Genomic DNA, 15,626 nt, shown 5'->3' with positions numbered 1-15,626 from the left:
TCCAGATGAGAGACCTCAGCCGGAAGCTGGGAATTTCCTCTGCTCTCTCTCTCTCTTTCGTCTGGCTCTATACTTGATGAGCGCCCCCCTGACTACACATTTATGAGCAGCCCAGACTGTGAGGGGAGAAGCGTTATTCACCTGGTTTTCTACAAAGTAACATGAGAGAACCGTATGAATGTCCTGAGAGATTATGAAGTCCTGTATCAGGGACTGATTCAGTCTCCACTGCCAGGGCTTAGGTGCTGGGAGTAGTAATCTCAGAGAAGCATGGAGCATAGCGTGATCAGAGAAGGTCATATAATCAATCGAGGAGGAGGCAAGGAGGGATACCTCTGAATACCGTATTAGAAAATAGTCTAACCTAGAGTATACATCTCTTGCAGCGAAATAATGGGTATAATGTCGAACATCCAGATTAACCGCCCTCCATACATCCACCAACTGATGAGAGTGTAGAAGGCGTTTGATACGATGTAGATAAGAGTAGGCCAGGTGCGAGGCCCCTCTAGATACGTCCACCAGAGGGTCCAAGGCAACATTTAAGTCCCCCCACCCCGACCAAGAGCACACCCTCTGCAAAACTGTCTAGTCTTGACAGGATTCCCACTAAAGCCTTGTATTGGTTGGTATTGGGTAGGTATACATTCTCTATAGTAGAGAGTTGACCCGCTAGATGGCCCTTTACAAATAGATATCTACCATTATCATCTGTCTGGGTATCTATCAATTCCCATAGGGTGGTTCTAGAGATTAGTATGCTTACTCCCTTTGACTTCAAAACTGAGTAACAGCTATGGTAAGAGACTGGGTACCTGGGTGATCTTAAGAAAGGTAGCGCTCCCCTTGCGGAAGTATGTTTCCTGTATGAATGCAATTTGTACCTTCTTACTCCTTTGGAGTTGGAGGATGGAGGATCTTTTCTCTGGTGTATTCAACCTATTGGCGTTGATAAATGCAACGTTGATGGCAGACTTAATTCCAGTCTATTTGGCAAGGGAGAGAGAGGGAGGGGAAAAAAAAGGGGGTTGAGTGGAAGGGAAGGTTAGGAAGAAAAACGAGAGGACAGGGAAGACTACACACAGGGGAAGAGTTTTTTGGAGAACACCATACGGTGGCTTTATCAGCCAAATACCCAAACCAGCTAGTCCAGAGTGAGTAGAAGAACAAATACCAAAACTTGTGGAGTAAACACCACTTAGCAAATCTCGGAGAGCCCACAAATGAGCCAACCAAGAGTTGCGTAACTATGTGGGGAGAGGGAGAGCAAATTGAGTTGCCATCCCTTCGCTGGATAGCATACGACAACATGAGCCCTCTAAAGAGGGTTATGACTCCAGTTTGGATCTAGTCTTGTAAGACAAGAGGGGAGACAAGTAGTTTCCTGCTCTCTTAGTAAGTAAAGCAGTTCCCAGCTTATTTGGGATCTCTATCATAGGTGGCATCAAAACTTTGGACTAACGTATTCAGCCACTTTCCATGGCTGTCGGGACAGTATCCATGCGTGCCTCCTGTTCCGGGAGCTGTGTTCCTCGGGGGAGTCTGCGTGGCAACGTCTCACTGATGTGCAAGGGAGGGGAGGCTGATTGAGGCATGGAAATAGGGACATCCAGCCAGTCTAGCAGAGAGAGGGTAGTGATGTCCAGAAACCGAGCCAAGTCCTCTGTTTGGTTTGGAGAGTGCAGAGCGAAGGAGAGTCTGTTTTTGCGGATAATTAGATGAAAAGGGTGGCCTCCATCTGTTGGTAGCTCCTGCTTCTGTGATCAATTGTAGGATAGGTTTGAGGGTGCGTCTCATTAGCAGAGTTTGCCTCGACACATCTGGCAGAAGTTGGATTTGATTCCCCACGAACATTATGGGGCCCTGTCTCCATGCCCGTTGTAGGATTTCCTTTTTTTTCTTGAAATGGTGAACCCAGCATAAAACATCTCTAGGGGCTGGGTTGTCTTGGCGTCTTGAACCTAACACTCTTTGGATTCTGTCCAGTTCTATTTCGGCATCTGGAGGTCTAGCTAGGAAAGAGTTGAAGATGTAGGTAATCGCTTTACGCAGATCAGAGGCAGGCACCTTCTCTGAAATCCCATGTAATTTGATGTTGTTGCGTCAACCTCTGTTTTCTTGGTCATTCACTTGTAGTATGTGTCTGTTCAAAGCCTTCTGTGCTTCAAAATTTTCTTCAACTGTAGTAAGGCGGGATTCTAGTGCAGACGAGACCTGTATTTGTGTGGCTACTTGATTGGAGACGTTGCACAGGTCTGTCTTGACAGCTGCAGTGGCCTGAACTTGGTTGGCTTCAACCAGTGATATCATGGCTTTTATATCATGTTTAGTCATCAGGTTACCAAGGAGGGCCCATATATCTTTTCATTTCGGGCATTTAGAACATCTGCTGCCCACTGAAGAGGCAGAGGATGAGGATTCAGAGAACTCTGAGTAAGCAGGGGTTTGGAAAAGTGCAGGCGTAGACACTGGGTCTAGCAGGTTGTCAGGCGCAGGAGAAGGTCTGCCATTAGTGTCTAAAACAAAGTCCTTTGCCATAGGGGAAAGGGAGCCCCGGGTAGTCATCTGGGTATGTGACCTGTCTTCCAGCTGGAGTGATATGTCTCCAGCTTTATCTGGGCAATGGCAGCATGGAATGTGGTGAATTGGTGAACACTAGTGCTGGAGGGGCTGGAAAGCGCACAGGTGGAGTGTCACTCACCAGGCCTGTCGCTATGCTTGTGTCCATCAGCGGTAAGTCTCCCTGTGACATGGAGGAGAGGGGCTGTGGTGGTGGTATTGTGGCAGACACTGGGAGCTGTGGAGTTCTGGGGCTGAGGGTCCTCAATGAGGAGCGGAGCTTGGCAGCGCTGTTCTTGTGGCTTCCCGCTCTGCAGTCGTGCCATCTTAGATCCTGCAGCCAGGCGCTCTTCGGTCAAGGTCTGGCTGAAATAGTGCGCTATTTGAGGTTCTGAGGCCAGTAAAGAGAAGCTCCGGCCCCCAAAGCGTCTGACCATCCTTTTTTAAGCTGGTAGTGTCCGGTTGATCATTAAATAGATAAGTTGGAGAGTCCCAGGGTCCGGGAGCTCAGCGTTGTGCGTCTTCACGGCTGCATGCTCGTCAATAAATGTAAAATTGTCTGCATTTATTTCTGCATGGGAGACTAGCAATGGTTTACTTCATTACTACCTCATAACGTTATGTGGGCCTATGCATTATACAGTGGATATAAAAAGTCTACATACCCCTAAATGATTAAAATGTCAGGTTTCTGTGCTGTAACAAAATTAGACAAAGATAAATCATTTCAGAACTTTTTCCACCTTTAATGTGACCTATAAACTTTACCTCTCAATTGAAAAACAAACTGAAATCTTTTAGGTGGAGGGAAGAAAAAGAAAATGTGTTTGCACACCCTCTTATAACTGGGGATGGAGCTGTGTTCAGAATTAAGCAATCACATTCAAAATCATGTTAAATAAGAGTTAGCATACACCTGTCATCATTTAAAGTGTCTCTGATTAACCCCAAATAAAGTTCAGCTGCTCTAGTTGGTCTTCCCTGAAATATTCTTAGTCATATCCCACAGCAAAAGCCATGGTACATGTGACAACAATCTCCCGTATTCTTCATATGTCTGGGCTATGGGGTAGAGTGGCAAGACGAAAGCCTTTTCTCACGAAGAAAAACATCCAAGCCAGGTACATTTTGCAAAAACACATCTGAAGTCTCCTAAAAGCATGTGGGAAAAGGTGTTTATGGTCTGATGAAACCAAGGTTGAACTTTTTGGCCATAATTCCAAAAGATATGTTTGGCGCAAAAACAACACTGCAAATCGCCAAAAGAACACCATACCCACAGTGAAGCATAGTGGTGGCAGCATCATGCTTTGGGGCTGTTTTTCTTCAGATGGAACTGGGGCTTTAGTTCAGCTAGAGGGAATTATGAACAGTTCAAAATACCAGTCAATATTGGCACAAAACCTTCAGGCTTCTGCTAGAAAGCCTGAAATCTTTCAGCATGACAACGACCCAAAGCATACATCCAAATCAACAAAGGAATGGCTTCCAGCCAGAGCCCAGACCTGAATACGATTTAAAATCTGTGGGGTGATCTGAAGAGGCCTGTGCACAGAAAATGCCCTTGTAAACTGACAGATTTGGAGTGTTTTTGCCAAGAAGAGTGGGCAAATCTTGCCAAGTTAAAATGTGCCATGCTAGTAGACTCATACCCAAAAAGACTGACTGCTGTAATAAAATCAAAAGGTGCTTCAACAAAGTATTAGTTTAAGGGTGTGCACACTTAGGCAACCATATTATTATTTTATTTTTATATTTTTATCTTCCCTTGTACAGTTTATAGGTCACATTAAAGGTGGAAAAAGTTCTGAAATGATTTCTCTTTGTCTAATTTTTTTTACATCATAGAAACCTGCCATTTTAACAGGGGTGTGTAGACCTTTTATATTCCACTGTAGGGGTGGGCGATATAGACGATATGCAATATAAACAATATTAATTTGGCCAACGATAGAGATTTTGTTTATATCGCCATATCGCGGTAGACATGGCATGCGCCGCTCTCAGCACGCACCATGTTCTCCTGAGCCGGCACACTGGAGAAGGAGGGAGTCCCTCCTTTCCCACTGTGTGCGGCTGCCGCTGACCACCAATGAGAACAGAGAGTAGGAGGAGGAGGGACTGTGGCCACTGTGCCACCAATAAGAACAGAGAGGAGGAGGAGAGGAGGGATTGTGGCCACTGCGCCACCAATGAATATAGTTTATGCCTGAGTACAAATGTAGCCTGCATGTGCCGGCCATATCCCATACCTGGCCTCTATTACCGCGCGCCGTGATCTACCGCAATTAACCCCTCAGTTCCTGAGGGGTTAATTGCGACAGATCACGGCACGCAGTAATAAAGGCCAGGTATGGGATATGTCCAACACATGCAGGCTACGTTTGTATTCAGGCATATTAACTACATTCATTGGTGGTGCAGTGGCCACAGCCCCTTCCTTCTACTCCTCCTCTTCTAAGTATTATATTAATTGCGGGCCCCCCCCCCCCTCCACACGATTAAAGGGATTCTGTCGCAATATAGATTTTAGGCCATATCGCCCACCCCTATTCCACTGTATATATGAATTACCACAAAATTCATACTCCTCCTCGGCTAAAAATACTCCTCAAAATTGTTAAGAGGAGTATTTTTACTCTTCTGGAAAAAATGCAGTGCGACCTTTGATCATTTAATAAATATATTGAAGAGAATAGGGCCCGATACTGACCCCTGTAGTGACCCACTAGTGACAGTGACCCAATCTGAGTGTGTACCATTAATAACCACTTTGTTTTTTCTCACTGGGCCAGTTATTTACCCACATACAGACATTTTCCCCCAGTCCAAGCATTCTCATTTTATGTACTAACCTTTTATGTGGTACAGTGTCAAATTCTTTGGAGAAGTCAAAATATGCGACATCTATTGATTCGCAGCGGTCAAGTCTAGAACTTAAATTAGTTTGACATGACCGATCCCTGATGAAGCCATGCTGATATGGCGTTATTTGCTTATTTTCATTGAGGTACTCCTAGATAGCATCTCTTAGAAAACCTTCAAACAGTTTACCCACGACAGATGTTTAACTTACCATTCTATAGTTTCCAGGCTCTGTTTTTTTTACCCTTTTTGAATATTGGCACCAAATTTGCTATTCGCCAATCCTGTGGAACTCTCCCTGTCAATATATAATATTAGATTATATATATTAAATTATTAAATATCAGAGATAAGGGTCTGGCTATGACATTACTTAAATGGGTTGTCTCATCATGGACAATGGGGGCATATTTCTAGGATATGCTCCAATTGTCTTATAGGTGCAGATCCCACCGTTGGGACACGCACCTTTATCCAGTGAATGGGAGCGGGTGACCCGCACCTATAAGACAATGGGCGCATATCCTAGCGATATGCCCCCATTGTCTATGATGAGATAACCCCTTTAATTCTCTTAGGATACGGGGTGTATGCCATCTGGTTCCTGCGATTTGTCTATTTTAATCTTTTTAAGACTCCGCTGTACTTCTTCCTGGGTCAGACAGGGCAGTTTTAATGGTTAATTTACTTTTACATTCTGCATTTCATCTGACAGTTTATTTTCCGCAGTGAATACAATGGAGAACAATTGAAGAACATTTTAGGGTTAGTTTCACTGTCTGGCAATGAATCTCTGTCTCTAGTTTGGCTGCTTTTATTTGTCTTTTACATATTCTATTTTTTTTCTTTATAGTTTTTCAATCCTTCATCGCTACCCTCCTGTTTTAGTGTTCAGATGCTTTATTTTTGTCATTTATTGGTTTCTTTACAATTCTATTTATCCACATTGTTAGTCCCAGTTAGTTAGGCCAAAGGCCTCTCTTAGTTGGCTAAATTTAGCTTTTTTGAAGTTTTGGTTTTTTTGTCCCTCCCTGAAGAAACACTTCAAGGAATGACAATTGTAAGGTTTATTACTTTATGGTGACTATTTTCCAAGTGTACCCCAACCTGCACATCTGTTCTTCTGTCAGGTCTATTGGTTATAGTACTAAGTCCAGTGTGTTCGTCCTTCTAGTCGGGTCCTGAACCAGTTTGGAAAGGTAATTGTTCTGGGTATTGCCAAGAACCTGTTTCCTTTATGAAATGTACAGGTTTCAGTTTCCCAGTCTATATCTGGGTAGTTGAAGCCCCCCATAATAACTACCTCATTATGATTTGCTGCCTTGTCTATTTCATTTAGTAGTAGATTTTCTGTGGACTCTGGTATATTAGGTGGTTTATAATAAACTCCTATTAGTATTTTATTTATTTTTTTGCCTCCATGTATTTCTACCCACAGTGACTCCACATGTTCATGATCCTCACTTATATCTTCCCTGAGTGTGGTCTTTAGACAGGACTGTACATAAAGGCAGATCCCTCCCCCTCTCCGGTTTTGGTAATCCGTTCTAAACCGACTGTAACTAGGGTTGTTGCGATACCAAAATTTTGATTCGATTTCGATACCATAAAAAAGTATTGCGATACTCGATACCATTCGATACCACGCGAAAAGAATAAAACTCCAAAAAAGCCACGTGCATTTTGCATTTGGAAAAAATGGCGAATCACGCAGTTTTTATTTTTTTCTGTTCTGGCATTCACCACGAAGGAGATTTTTTAAAATATTTTAATAGCTTGAACTTTTCGGACATGGCAATATGTGATCTGTTTATTTATTTATTGTTTATATATTTTATATGTAAAATTGGGAAAGGGGGTGATTTTTTTTTACTTTTTAATTTAATAAATATTAGCCCCTTTAGGGGCCAGAACCTGGGATCTTTTTATCCCTTGTCCTATTCACCCTAATAGAGGTCTATTAGGGTGAATAGGACTTCACACTGTCCCTGCTGCCCTGTGCATAGTACACACAGCAGCAGAGAGATTACCATGGCATCTAGGGCTTCAGTAGCATCCTGGCTGCCATGGTAACCGATCGTAGCCCCAGGACTACACTGCTGGGGCTCCGATCAGAAACTGCCACTGCCACCAATGAGGAGGAGGGGAAGGGACCCTGTGGCCACTGCCACCAATGATTTTAATACTGGGGGGGTTGAGGGGGGGGGCACACTTCACCACCAATGAGGGGTTAAATGCTGCTGAGCGCAGCTCCCTGTCAGAGGCAGGGTGCCGGCTATGTGATTCTGCTGCCGGCACCTGCTTCCTGTATTAAAGGTTAGTTATCATTGGTGGTGCAGTGCGCCCTCCCCTCCTTTCTCTTATTGGCAGCAGTGGCACAGGGGGAGGAAGAAATTTACTCCTTCTCCCCTGTGCTGATGCATGTCCTCTGATGCTAGGCTGCGCAGTAGGGCAGCCTAGTATCGATAAATGTCAAATCCTGGTATCATATCGATACCGGGACAAAAATATAGATTGGGTATCGATATTTCGATACCCGCAACAACCCTAACTGTAACACTGTGCATTAACTGTCCAGTCATAGCTATCATCCAGCCATTGTCTTAGTTATTCCGACTATATCATAGTCCTCCTCACACATCACTAATTCCAGTTCCCCAGTTTTATTAGTCAGGCGTCTGGCATTAGTATACATACAATTAAGAGATTTATGTATATTTTTTTACCCTACACCTTTCCTTCTGAACTGTTCTAGTCCCTCCTTCCATTCCTCCCCCCAGTTCCATTACCTCATCCCAGGTCTCTATCTGCACTATCTTCCCCTCCTACAGTGGCAACTCTAGAAACAATATAGGGGGGGGCACATAAGATACCACAGTCAAAAATGGGGGGGGCGCGCTAATAATTTTCACCACTTAATCATATTACTGAAAAAAATGAAATAAGTATATATAAATAAGCTAGGCTGAAATACATAGACAGCCAATGGCAGTGCTGCCCTCTCCCTCCCAACCAATAGCAGCTGAGGTGGGCAGGGGAAGATTAATTTTACTGCCGACTGCCGAGGAGCCCGTAGTGTAGCAGGTGGGTAGCATGGGCAGTACTTTCAGTTTGGCAAAACTGACAGATCGCTGCTGTACTAGCGGTGGCGGCCAGCGTTTTAAAGGGGAATCAGTGGGCAGTGGCATAGCGTGGTTTGCCAGCACCCGGGGCAAGCCAAGTATTGCACCCCCCCACCTGTGGCCACGCCCCTTTTACAGATAATGTAGTAGATGTCACTTGCAACACCACAGATAACACAGTTATAACTCTTTGAGTGCCACACTTTCTTGTGTGGCTTGTGGTACAGGTAATATTTCGGAAAACACTACCTTTTGAGGTCCTTGCCCTAAGCTTATCACCTAAATTCAACCAAATCATTTTTAAGGTTGCTCCACCTACCTCTAACTTTGTCATTGGTTCCGATTATGGACCATGACTGCTGGATCTTTTCCAGCCCCTCCCAGTAATCTGTCAACCTGATCCACTATCTGTCGAATTCGAACGCCAGAGAACACACCGACAATCCTGGTCCTTGTGACAGATCACCCTATCTGTACCAATAATACAGCGGTCCCTCAAGTTACAATATTAATTGGTTCCAGGATGACCATTGTAAGTTGAGTAATTTGTTCCAAAGGCCCAAAATGTCATCCAAGATAAGAGAAAATGAAGATTTAAGAAAAATAAACAGATAACTAAGACATATAAAACAAGTCTGTACATATAACAGTCAGGAATAGCTGCTAACTAACAACTAATACAGATATTTTACCAGAGAAATGGATTTGATTGGTTGGATCTGAGTCTGAGAAATTGTATGTTGAGTCTAGTTTCAACTTACGATGGGTCAGAAAAGACCATTGTATGTTTAAAATATTGTATCCTGAGGCCATTGTATCCTGAAGGATCACTGTAATTGAGTTTCCCACTACCAGCACCTGTCTGGCCTGCTCTGCTCTCCTGATCCCCTGCTGGAGCTGACATTCCCCTGACTGGCAGAGGAGTGCATCAGTGTTGCATGATGGTGTCTGATTTTAACTTTTTACATTATCAATGGGATAACCCCTTTAAAATAGAACTCGGTGGTCGGTGGTCGATCCAAACAAAAGGGACCACCAGAGGACCAGGTAGCAGGTATATTAGACGCTGTTATCAAAACAGCGTCTAATATACCTGTTAGGGGTTAAAAAAAATCACATCTCCAGCCTGCCAGCGAGCGATCGCCGCTGGCAGGCTGGAGATCCACTCGCTTACCTTCAGTTCCTGTGAGCGCTCGCGCCTGTGTACGCGCGTTCACAGGAAATCTCGGCCCTCGCGAGATGACGCGTATATGCGTCACTCTGCGCAGGGCTGCCGCCTCCGGACCGCACATCTGCGTTAGGCGGTCCGGAAGCGGTTAAAATAGAACTCGTACAGCCTAACCACGGCAGCCACACAGTGCCTGTCAGTGATCGTACCAGTCAATTACAGCATTCTGTTCTCTGCATCAAAAGGATATGGCTGTCCTTTGGCAGCCATGTCTCTTAGAACTATGACTTGGAGGGCCTCAGGTTGTGCACCTCTGCTCTGAAGGTTTTTTATAATTGGAATGTTCTCACATAATTATTTTAAAGGTATTCACCACTATTACCACTTCTAAATGCAGCACCTAAGCCTGTGATGGCTAACCTCCAGCACTCCTGCTGTGGTAAAACTACGACTCCCAAGATGTATACTTGCTTGGCTGTTTTCAGAACTCCATAGAAATGAATGGAGCATGCTGGGAGTCATAGTTTCACCACAGCTGGAGTGCCGGAGATTAGCCATCACTGACCTAAGCCATATGCAGGTACATATACACTCAGACCAGTTGTTTGCTGAAAGTGAAGAACCTCTTTGTACAGCATAAATATTAGGACATCCTCAGACATCATCCACAACACCCTCCTCCATCAGGCAAAACTCCATCAGTCCTCCTCCCTCAGACCAAACTCCCTCCTCCGTCAGCCAAAAATCCCTCCCCCCCTAACTCAAAACTCCCTCGTCCCTCAGACGTCAGACTTCAGGGTCAGCCGTCAGGCATCAGCAGTCAGGCGTCAGTCATCAGCCAAAACTCCATCAGCAGTCAGTCGTCAGGGGTCAGGTGTTAGACATCGGGTGTCAGAGATTGGTTATCTGGGGAGGGGGTGGCACAAAGCATAATGTCACGTGTACTACTGCCGCACCTTTTCTTCATGTAACCAAGCCTGGAGGGGAGGAGCCTATTATTAAGTCCACAGGATTTCAGACGGATCTTTATGCCTGGGCAAAGCACTTAGATGCGCGGATCCACTACACATTGGTCACAGCAGCAGCAGCAGCCTTAGTGTCTCTCCTTGTATTACAGGTATTTACTTTACTCATGGCTCAGGTAAATTTTGTGTATGGTGGGACAGGGTGGGGGTCTCGGTCTCTTAAAGGGCCAGGCACATGGACGCCATGTCATAAAGTTCCGTCCCATAAACTTTTATGAAATGGCGTCCATGTCCCTGGCCCTTTAAGAGACCGAGACCCCCACCCTGAGTCCCACCATACACAAAATGTACCTGAGCCATGAGTAAATACCTGTAATACAAGGAGAGACACTAAGGCTGCTGCTGCTGTGCAGTGGATCTGTGCATCTAGGTGCTTTGCCCAGGCATAAAGATCCGCCTGAAATCCTGGGGACTTAATGATACGCTCCTCCCCTCCAGGCTTGGTTGCATGAAGAAAAGGTCCGGCAGTAGTAGACGTGATATGCTTTGTGCTGCCCCCTCCCCAGACAACCAATGTCTAACACCTGACCCCTGACGACTGACTGCTGATAGAGTTTTGGCTGATGGCTGACAGCTGATGCCTGACGGATGACACCCGATGTCTGATGCCTGACGGCAGATGGCGGATGGAGTTTTGGCTGAGGGCTGATGGAGGAGGTATTTTTTGACTGACGTCTGAGGGACGAGGGAGTTTTGGATGAGGGAGGAGGGAGTTTTGGATGACGTCTTAGGTAGGAGGGAGTTTGGGCTGACGGAGGAGGGAGTTTTGGCTGAGGGAGGAGGATTGATGGAGTTTTGCCTGACGAAGGAGGGAGTTGTAGATGATGTCTGAGGATGTCCTAATATGTATGCCATATCTTTGGTATTTTCATGCTTGTCTCACAATGCAGAATCTTGGTATGGCAAACATTATAGAATGGCAATCCTAAAATGTGCACAGTAGAAGCCATTTGATTTGATATTTTTAATGTTACCTTTTTTTAATTTTTAATTTGAGGCTATTTTAATTTTTTATTCAAGTTATCCAAAATGATGTCAATGCAGGTTGTTTAGGGGTAGAGATACCGATTGATAGAATTACCCTACATGTCATGTAATGGCACGTTCATCCATCCAATCTGGACCATCTCTGCCCTGCTGCTCAACCCAGTGCAATGTTTGGGTCGATTTCCCTATTTTAACTGAATGTTTATGGCTGATGCAAGGTGAAGGAATAAATTACAGCACCGATTGCTTTTATCGGTTTCCAATGGTAGCTGGCACAGACATGGATTGTTTAATAGCTTGCCTTCTCGTCACTTGCTCCATATTTTGAGGGTTTGCTGCATGTGAGTTATTAACCTTAGCGATACTCGTTTGAACCTAATGAAATGTTTTTTTCTGGTTTCAGCCTGTGAAAGGAGTACCAAATAAATAATAAAAGAATAAAAAAAAGTTGGAAAATTATATATTAATCAATTTATTGTGCTGTGAGATTGCAGTACTTTTACAAGGATGATAGTTTGGTAATTATTGTATGTTTCGCACTTCAATGTATCTGGTGCATACAGGTGCTCACAGTACATATGTCTGCTTCAACAGGGACCACCAGATTTTTGTTTGTGGTGTCCTGGGACACTTATTTTTTATTTATTTTTTTGTAAATGTTTCCAAGATCCCCTGCTTCTCATACTGTATCTGTGGAATAAATACCTGATAATGATTCATAATATAGGTGTGTATCTATTAATGTTCATTTATCATAGATCAAGGTTAATCTCACTACTAAGGCCTGTTTCACATACATTATATCAATTTTGTACAGCCAGCTATTTTAGACCCAACTGATACGTGAACCGCACTTCAGGGCACAGTCTAGAACTTACCTCATCATAGAAACTGGTTAAATGAGCTTGACATGACCGATCCCTCATGAAGCCATGCTGATATAGATTATTTTTTTTTACATTTTTTTAACTTCTTTTTTCATTAATGAAATATTGTAATATCCAAAATATTGAGCATGTTTTGCAACTTTAGTAGGTAAATACTGTTGTAAAGGGAACTGTTTACTAAAGCAAATGACTTGTTTTTCTTTATTGTTGCCAGAGCTCAAAAGTCCTAGCAAAGAAGGAGCTATCTTATATTCCTGTAATTGGCTGGATGTGGTACTTCTTGGAGATTGTCTTCTGTAAACGAAAATGGGAAGAAGATCGAAAAACAGTTGTAAAGGGTTTACAGAATCTTAGGGACTACCCAGAACATTTTTGGGTAAGTCAAGTTCAATTACATGCTGTTTTTAGTAGTACTTTTTAGATTCTTCATCCATCCATTGTTTTCCTATTTCCCATTAAATGTTACTGCATAGCCATTTCCAATCAAGGACACACAGTTGAAAGTTTTCTGTATGTTTAAACTTTTATAATATTGTATTTCCCTGAATATGACTATAGCCAAGTAGCTAGATAAATCTCTTAATTTCCTCATCAATTTCATTGGATAGTCTCACTCTAGGAGCCAATAAGATGCCAAATTGATTATAGCAAAACCCATCTTTATTATACTTTAGCGCAATGTAGGACTGTGGAGTGTCTTGGTGTTGCAACCATGTGAGGCTACTTTCACACTGGCGTTTTAGTTTCTGTTTGTGAGATCCATTCAGGGCTCTCACAAGCGGTCCAAAACAGTTTTGCCCTTAATGCATTCTGAATGGAAAATGATCTGCTCAGAATGCATCAGTTTGCCTCCGTTCAGTCTCCATTCCGCTTTGGAGGCAGACACCAAAATGCTGCCTGCAGAGTTTTGGTGTCTGTCTGACGAAACTGAGCCAAACTGATCCGTCCTGACACTCAAGGTAATCAATAAGGGATGGATCCGTTTTCACTGACACACTATAACACAATAGAAAACAGATCCGTCCCCAATTGACTTGCAATGGCGTTCAAGACAGATCCGTTTTAGCTATGTTACAGATAATACAAACGGATCAGTTCTGAACGGATGCATGCGGTTGTATTATCTGAACGGATGCATTTGTGCAGATCCATGACGGATCCGCACCAAACGCGAGTGTGAAAGTAGCCCTACTGGCCTTAGGCTTTGTTCATATATGTGCTCTTACTTTATTTCTTCTGCATAACAGAGAGGATAACAGAAGTGCATGATCCATAATATGATGGACGCGAATGGGCGCAACAGCCCTGATTGACTATAATGGGGTTTGTCGGATTTGGGTTATGAGGCCTGGCATTTCCCTGGACAAAATGTTGTGGCATGCTGTGCTATTTTATATAGCATTTTTAACAAAATCTGTGACCTGGACTCCTAACATAGCTTTCAGCACAGATGTGAAAGAAGCCTCTACTGTGGGGGATAGTACTATTAAACTTCAGTAATAATTTTTTCAAAACCATAAAGTTGTTTTTGTTTCATTTATTTCCTGTACCTTGAGCTGTTTAGCCCCGGTATAGTCTGCAGAACTTATATACAGTTGCAAGAAAAAGTATGTGAACCCTTTGGAATGATATTGATTTCTGCACAAATTGGTCATAAAATGTGATCTGATCTTCATCTAAGTCACAACAATAGACCATCACAGTCTGCTTAAACTAATAACACACAAAGAATTAAATGTTACCATGTTTTTATTGAACACACCATGTAAACATTCACAGTGCAGGTGGAAAAAGTATGTGAACCCCTAGACTAATGACATCTCCAAGAGATAATTGGAGTGAGGTGTCAGCCAACTGGAGTCCAATCAATGAGATGAGATTGGAGGTGTTGGTTACAGCTGCCCTGCCCTATAGAAAACACACACCAGTTCTGAGTTTGCGTGAATGATGCCTCGCACAAAAGAGCTCTCAGAAGACCTACGATTAGGAATTGTTGACTTGGAAAGCTGGAAAGGGTTATAAAAGTATCTCCAAAAGCCTTGCTGTTCATCAGTCCACGGTAAGACAAATTGTCTATAAATGGAGAAAGTTCAGCACTGCTGCTACTCTCCTTAGGAGTGGCCGTCCTGTAAAGATGACTGCAAGAGCACAGCACAGACTGCTCAAAGAGGTGAAGAAAAATCCTAGAGTGTCAGCTAAAGACTTAAAAAAGTCTCTGGCATATGCTAACATCCCTGTTAGCGAATCTACGATACGTAAAACACTAAACAAGAATTGATTTCATGGGAGGATAACACAGAGGAAGCCACTGCTGTCCCAAAAAAAAAAAAAACATTGCTGCACGTTTACAGTTTGCACAAGAGCACCTGGATGTTCCACCGAAGTACTGGCAAAATATTCTGTGGACAGATGAAACCAAAGTTGAGTTGTTTGGAAGAAACACACAGCACTATGTGTGGAGAAATAGAGGCACAGCACACCAACATCAAAACCTCATCCCAACTGTGAAGTATGGTGGTGGGGGCATCATGGTTTGGGGCTGCTTTGCTGTGTCAGGGCCTGGACAGAATGCTATCATCGAAGGAAAAATGAGTTCCCAAGTTTATCAAGACATTTTGCAGCAGAACTTAAGGCCATCTGTCCACCAGCTGAAGCTCATCAGAAGATGGATGTTGCAACAGGACAACGACCCAAAGCATAGAAGTAAATCAACAACAGAATGGCTTAAACAGAAGAAAATATTCTGGAGTAGCCCAGACAGTGTCCTGACTTCAACCCGATTGAGATGCTGTGGCATGACCTCAAGAAAGTGATTCACACCAGACATCTCAAGAATATTGCTGAACTGAAAAAGTTCTGTAAAGAGGAATGGTCAAGAATTACTCCTGCTTGTTGTGCATGTCTGATCTGCAACAGGAAACATTTGGTTGAAGTTATTGCTACCAAAGGAGGTTCAACCAGTTATTAAATCCAAGGGTTCACATACTTTTTCCTCTTGCACTGTGAATGTTTA

General features: G+C 43.5%; 1 protein-coding gene across 1 annotated transcript in view; it reads left to right on the top strand.

The window, feature by feature from the left end:
* Positions 1–15,626, top strand: part of AGPAT4 (1-acylglycerol-3-phosphate O-acyltransferase 4) — a 147,635-nt gene that overhangs the window by 97,964 nt on the left and 34,045 nt on the right. The window contains exon 4 of the mRNA XM_044291983.1: positions 12,828–12,989. Coding sequence (XP_044147918.1) covers positions 12,828–12,989 — 162 coding nt within the window. The remainder of the gene's footprint in view (positions 1–12,827; positions 12,990–15,626) is intronic.

Source organism: Bufo gargarizans, chromosome 4, assembly GCF_014858855.1.
Source record: "Bufo gargarizans isolate SCDJY-AF-19 chromosome 4, ASM1485885v1, whole genome shotgun sequence".
NCBI lineage: Eukaryota > Metazoa > Chordata > Amphibia > Anura > Bufonidae > Bufo > Bufo gargarizans.
The sequence above is the reverse complement of the archived record's forward strand: the minus strand, read 5'-3'. Positions and strand labels throughout refer to the sequence as shown.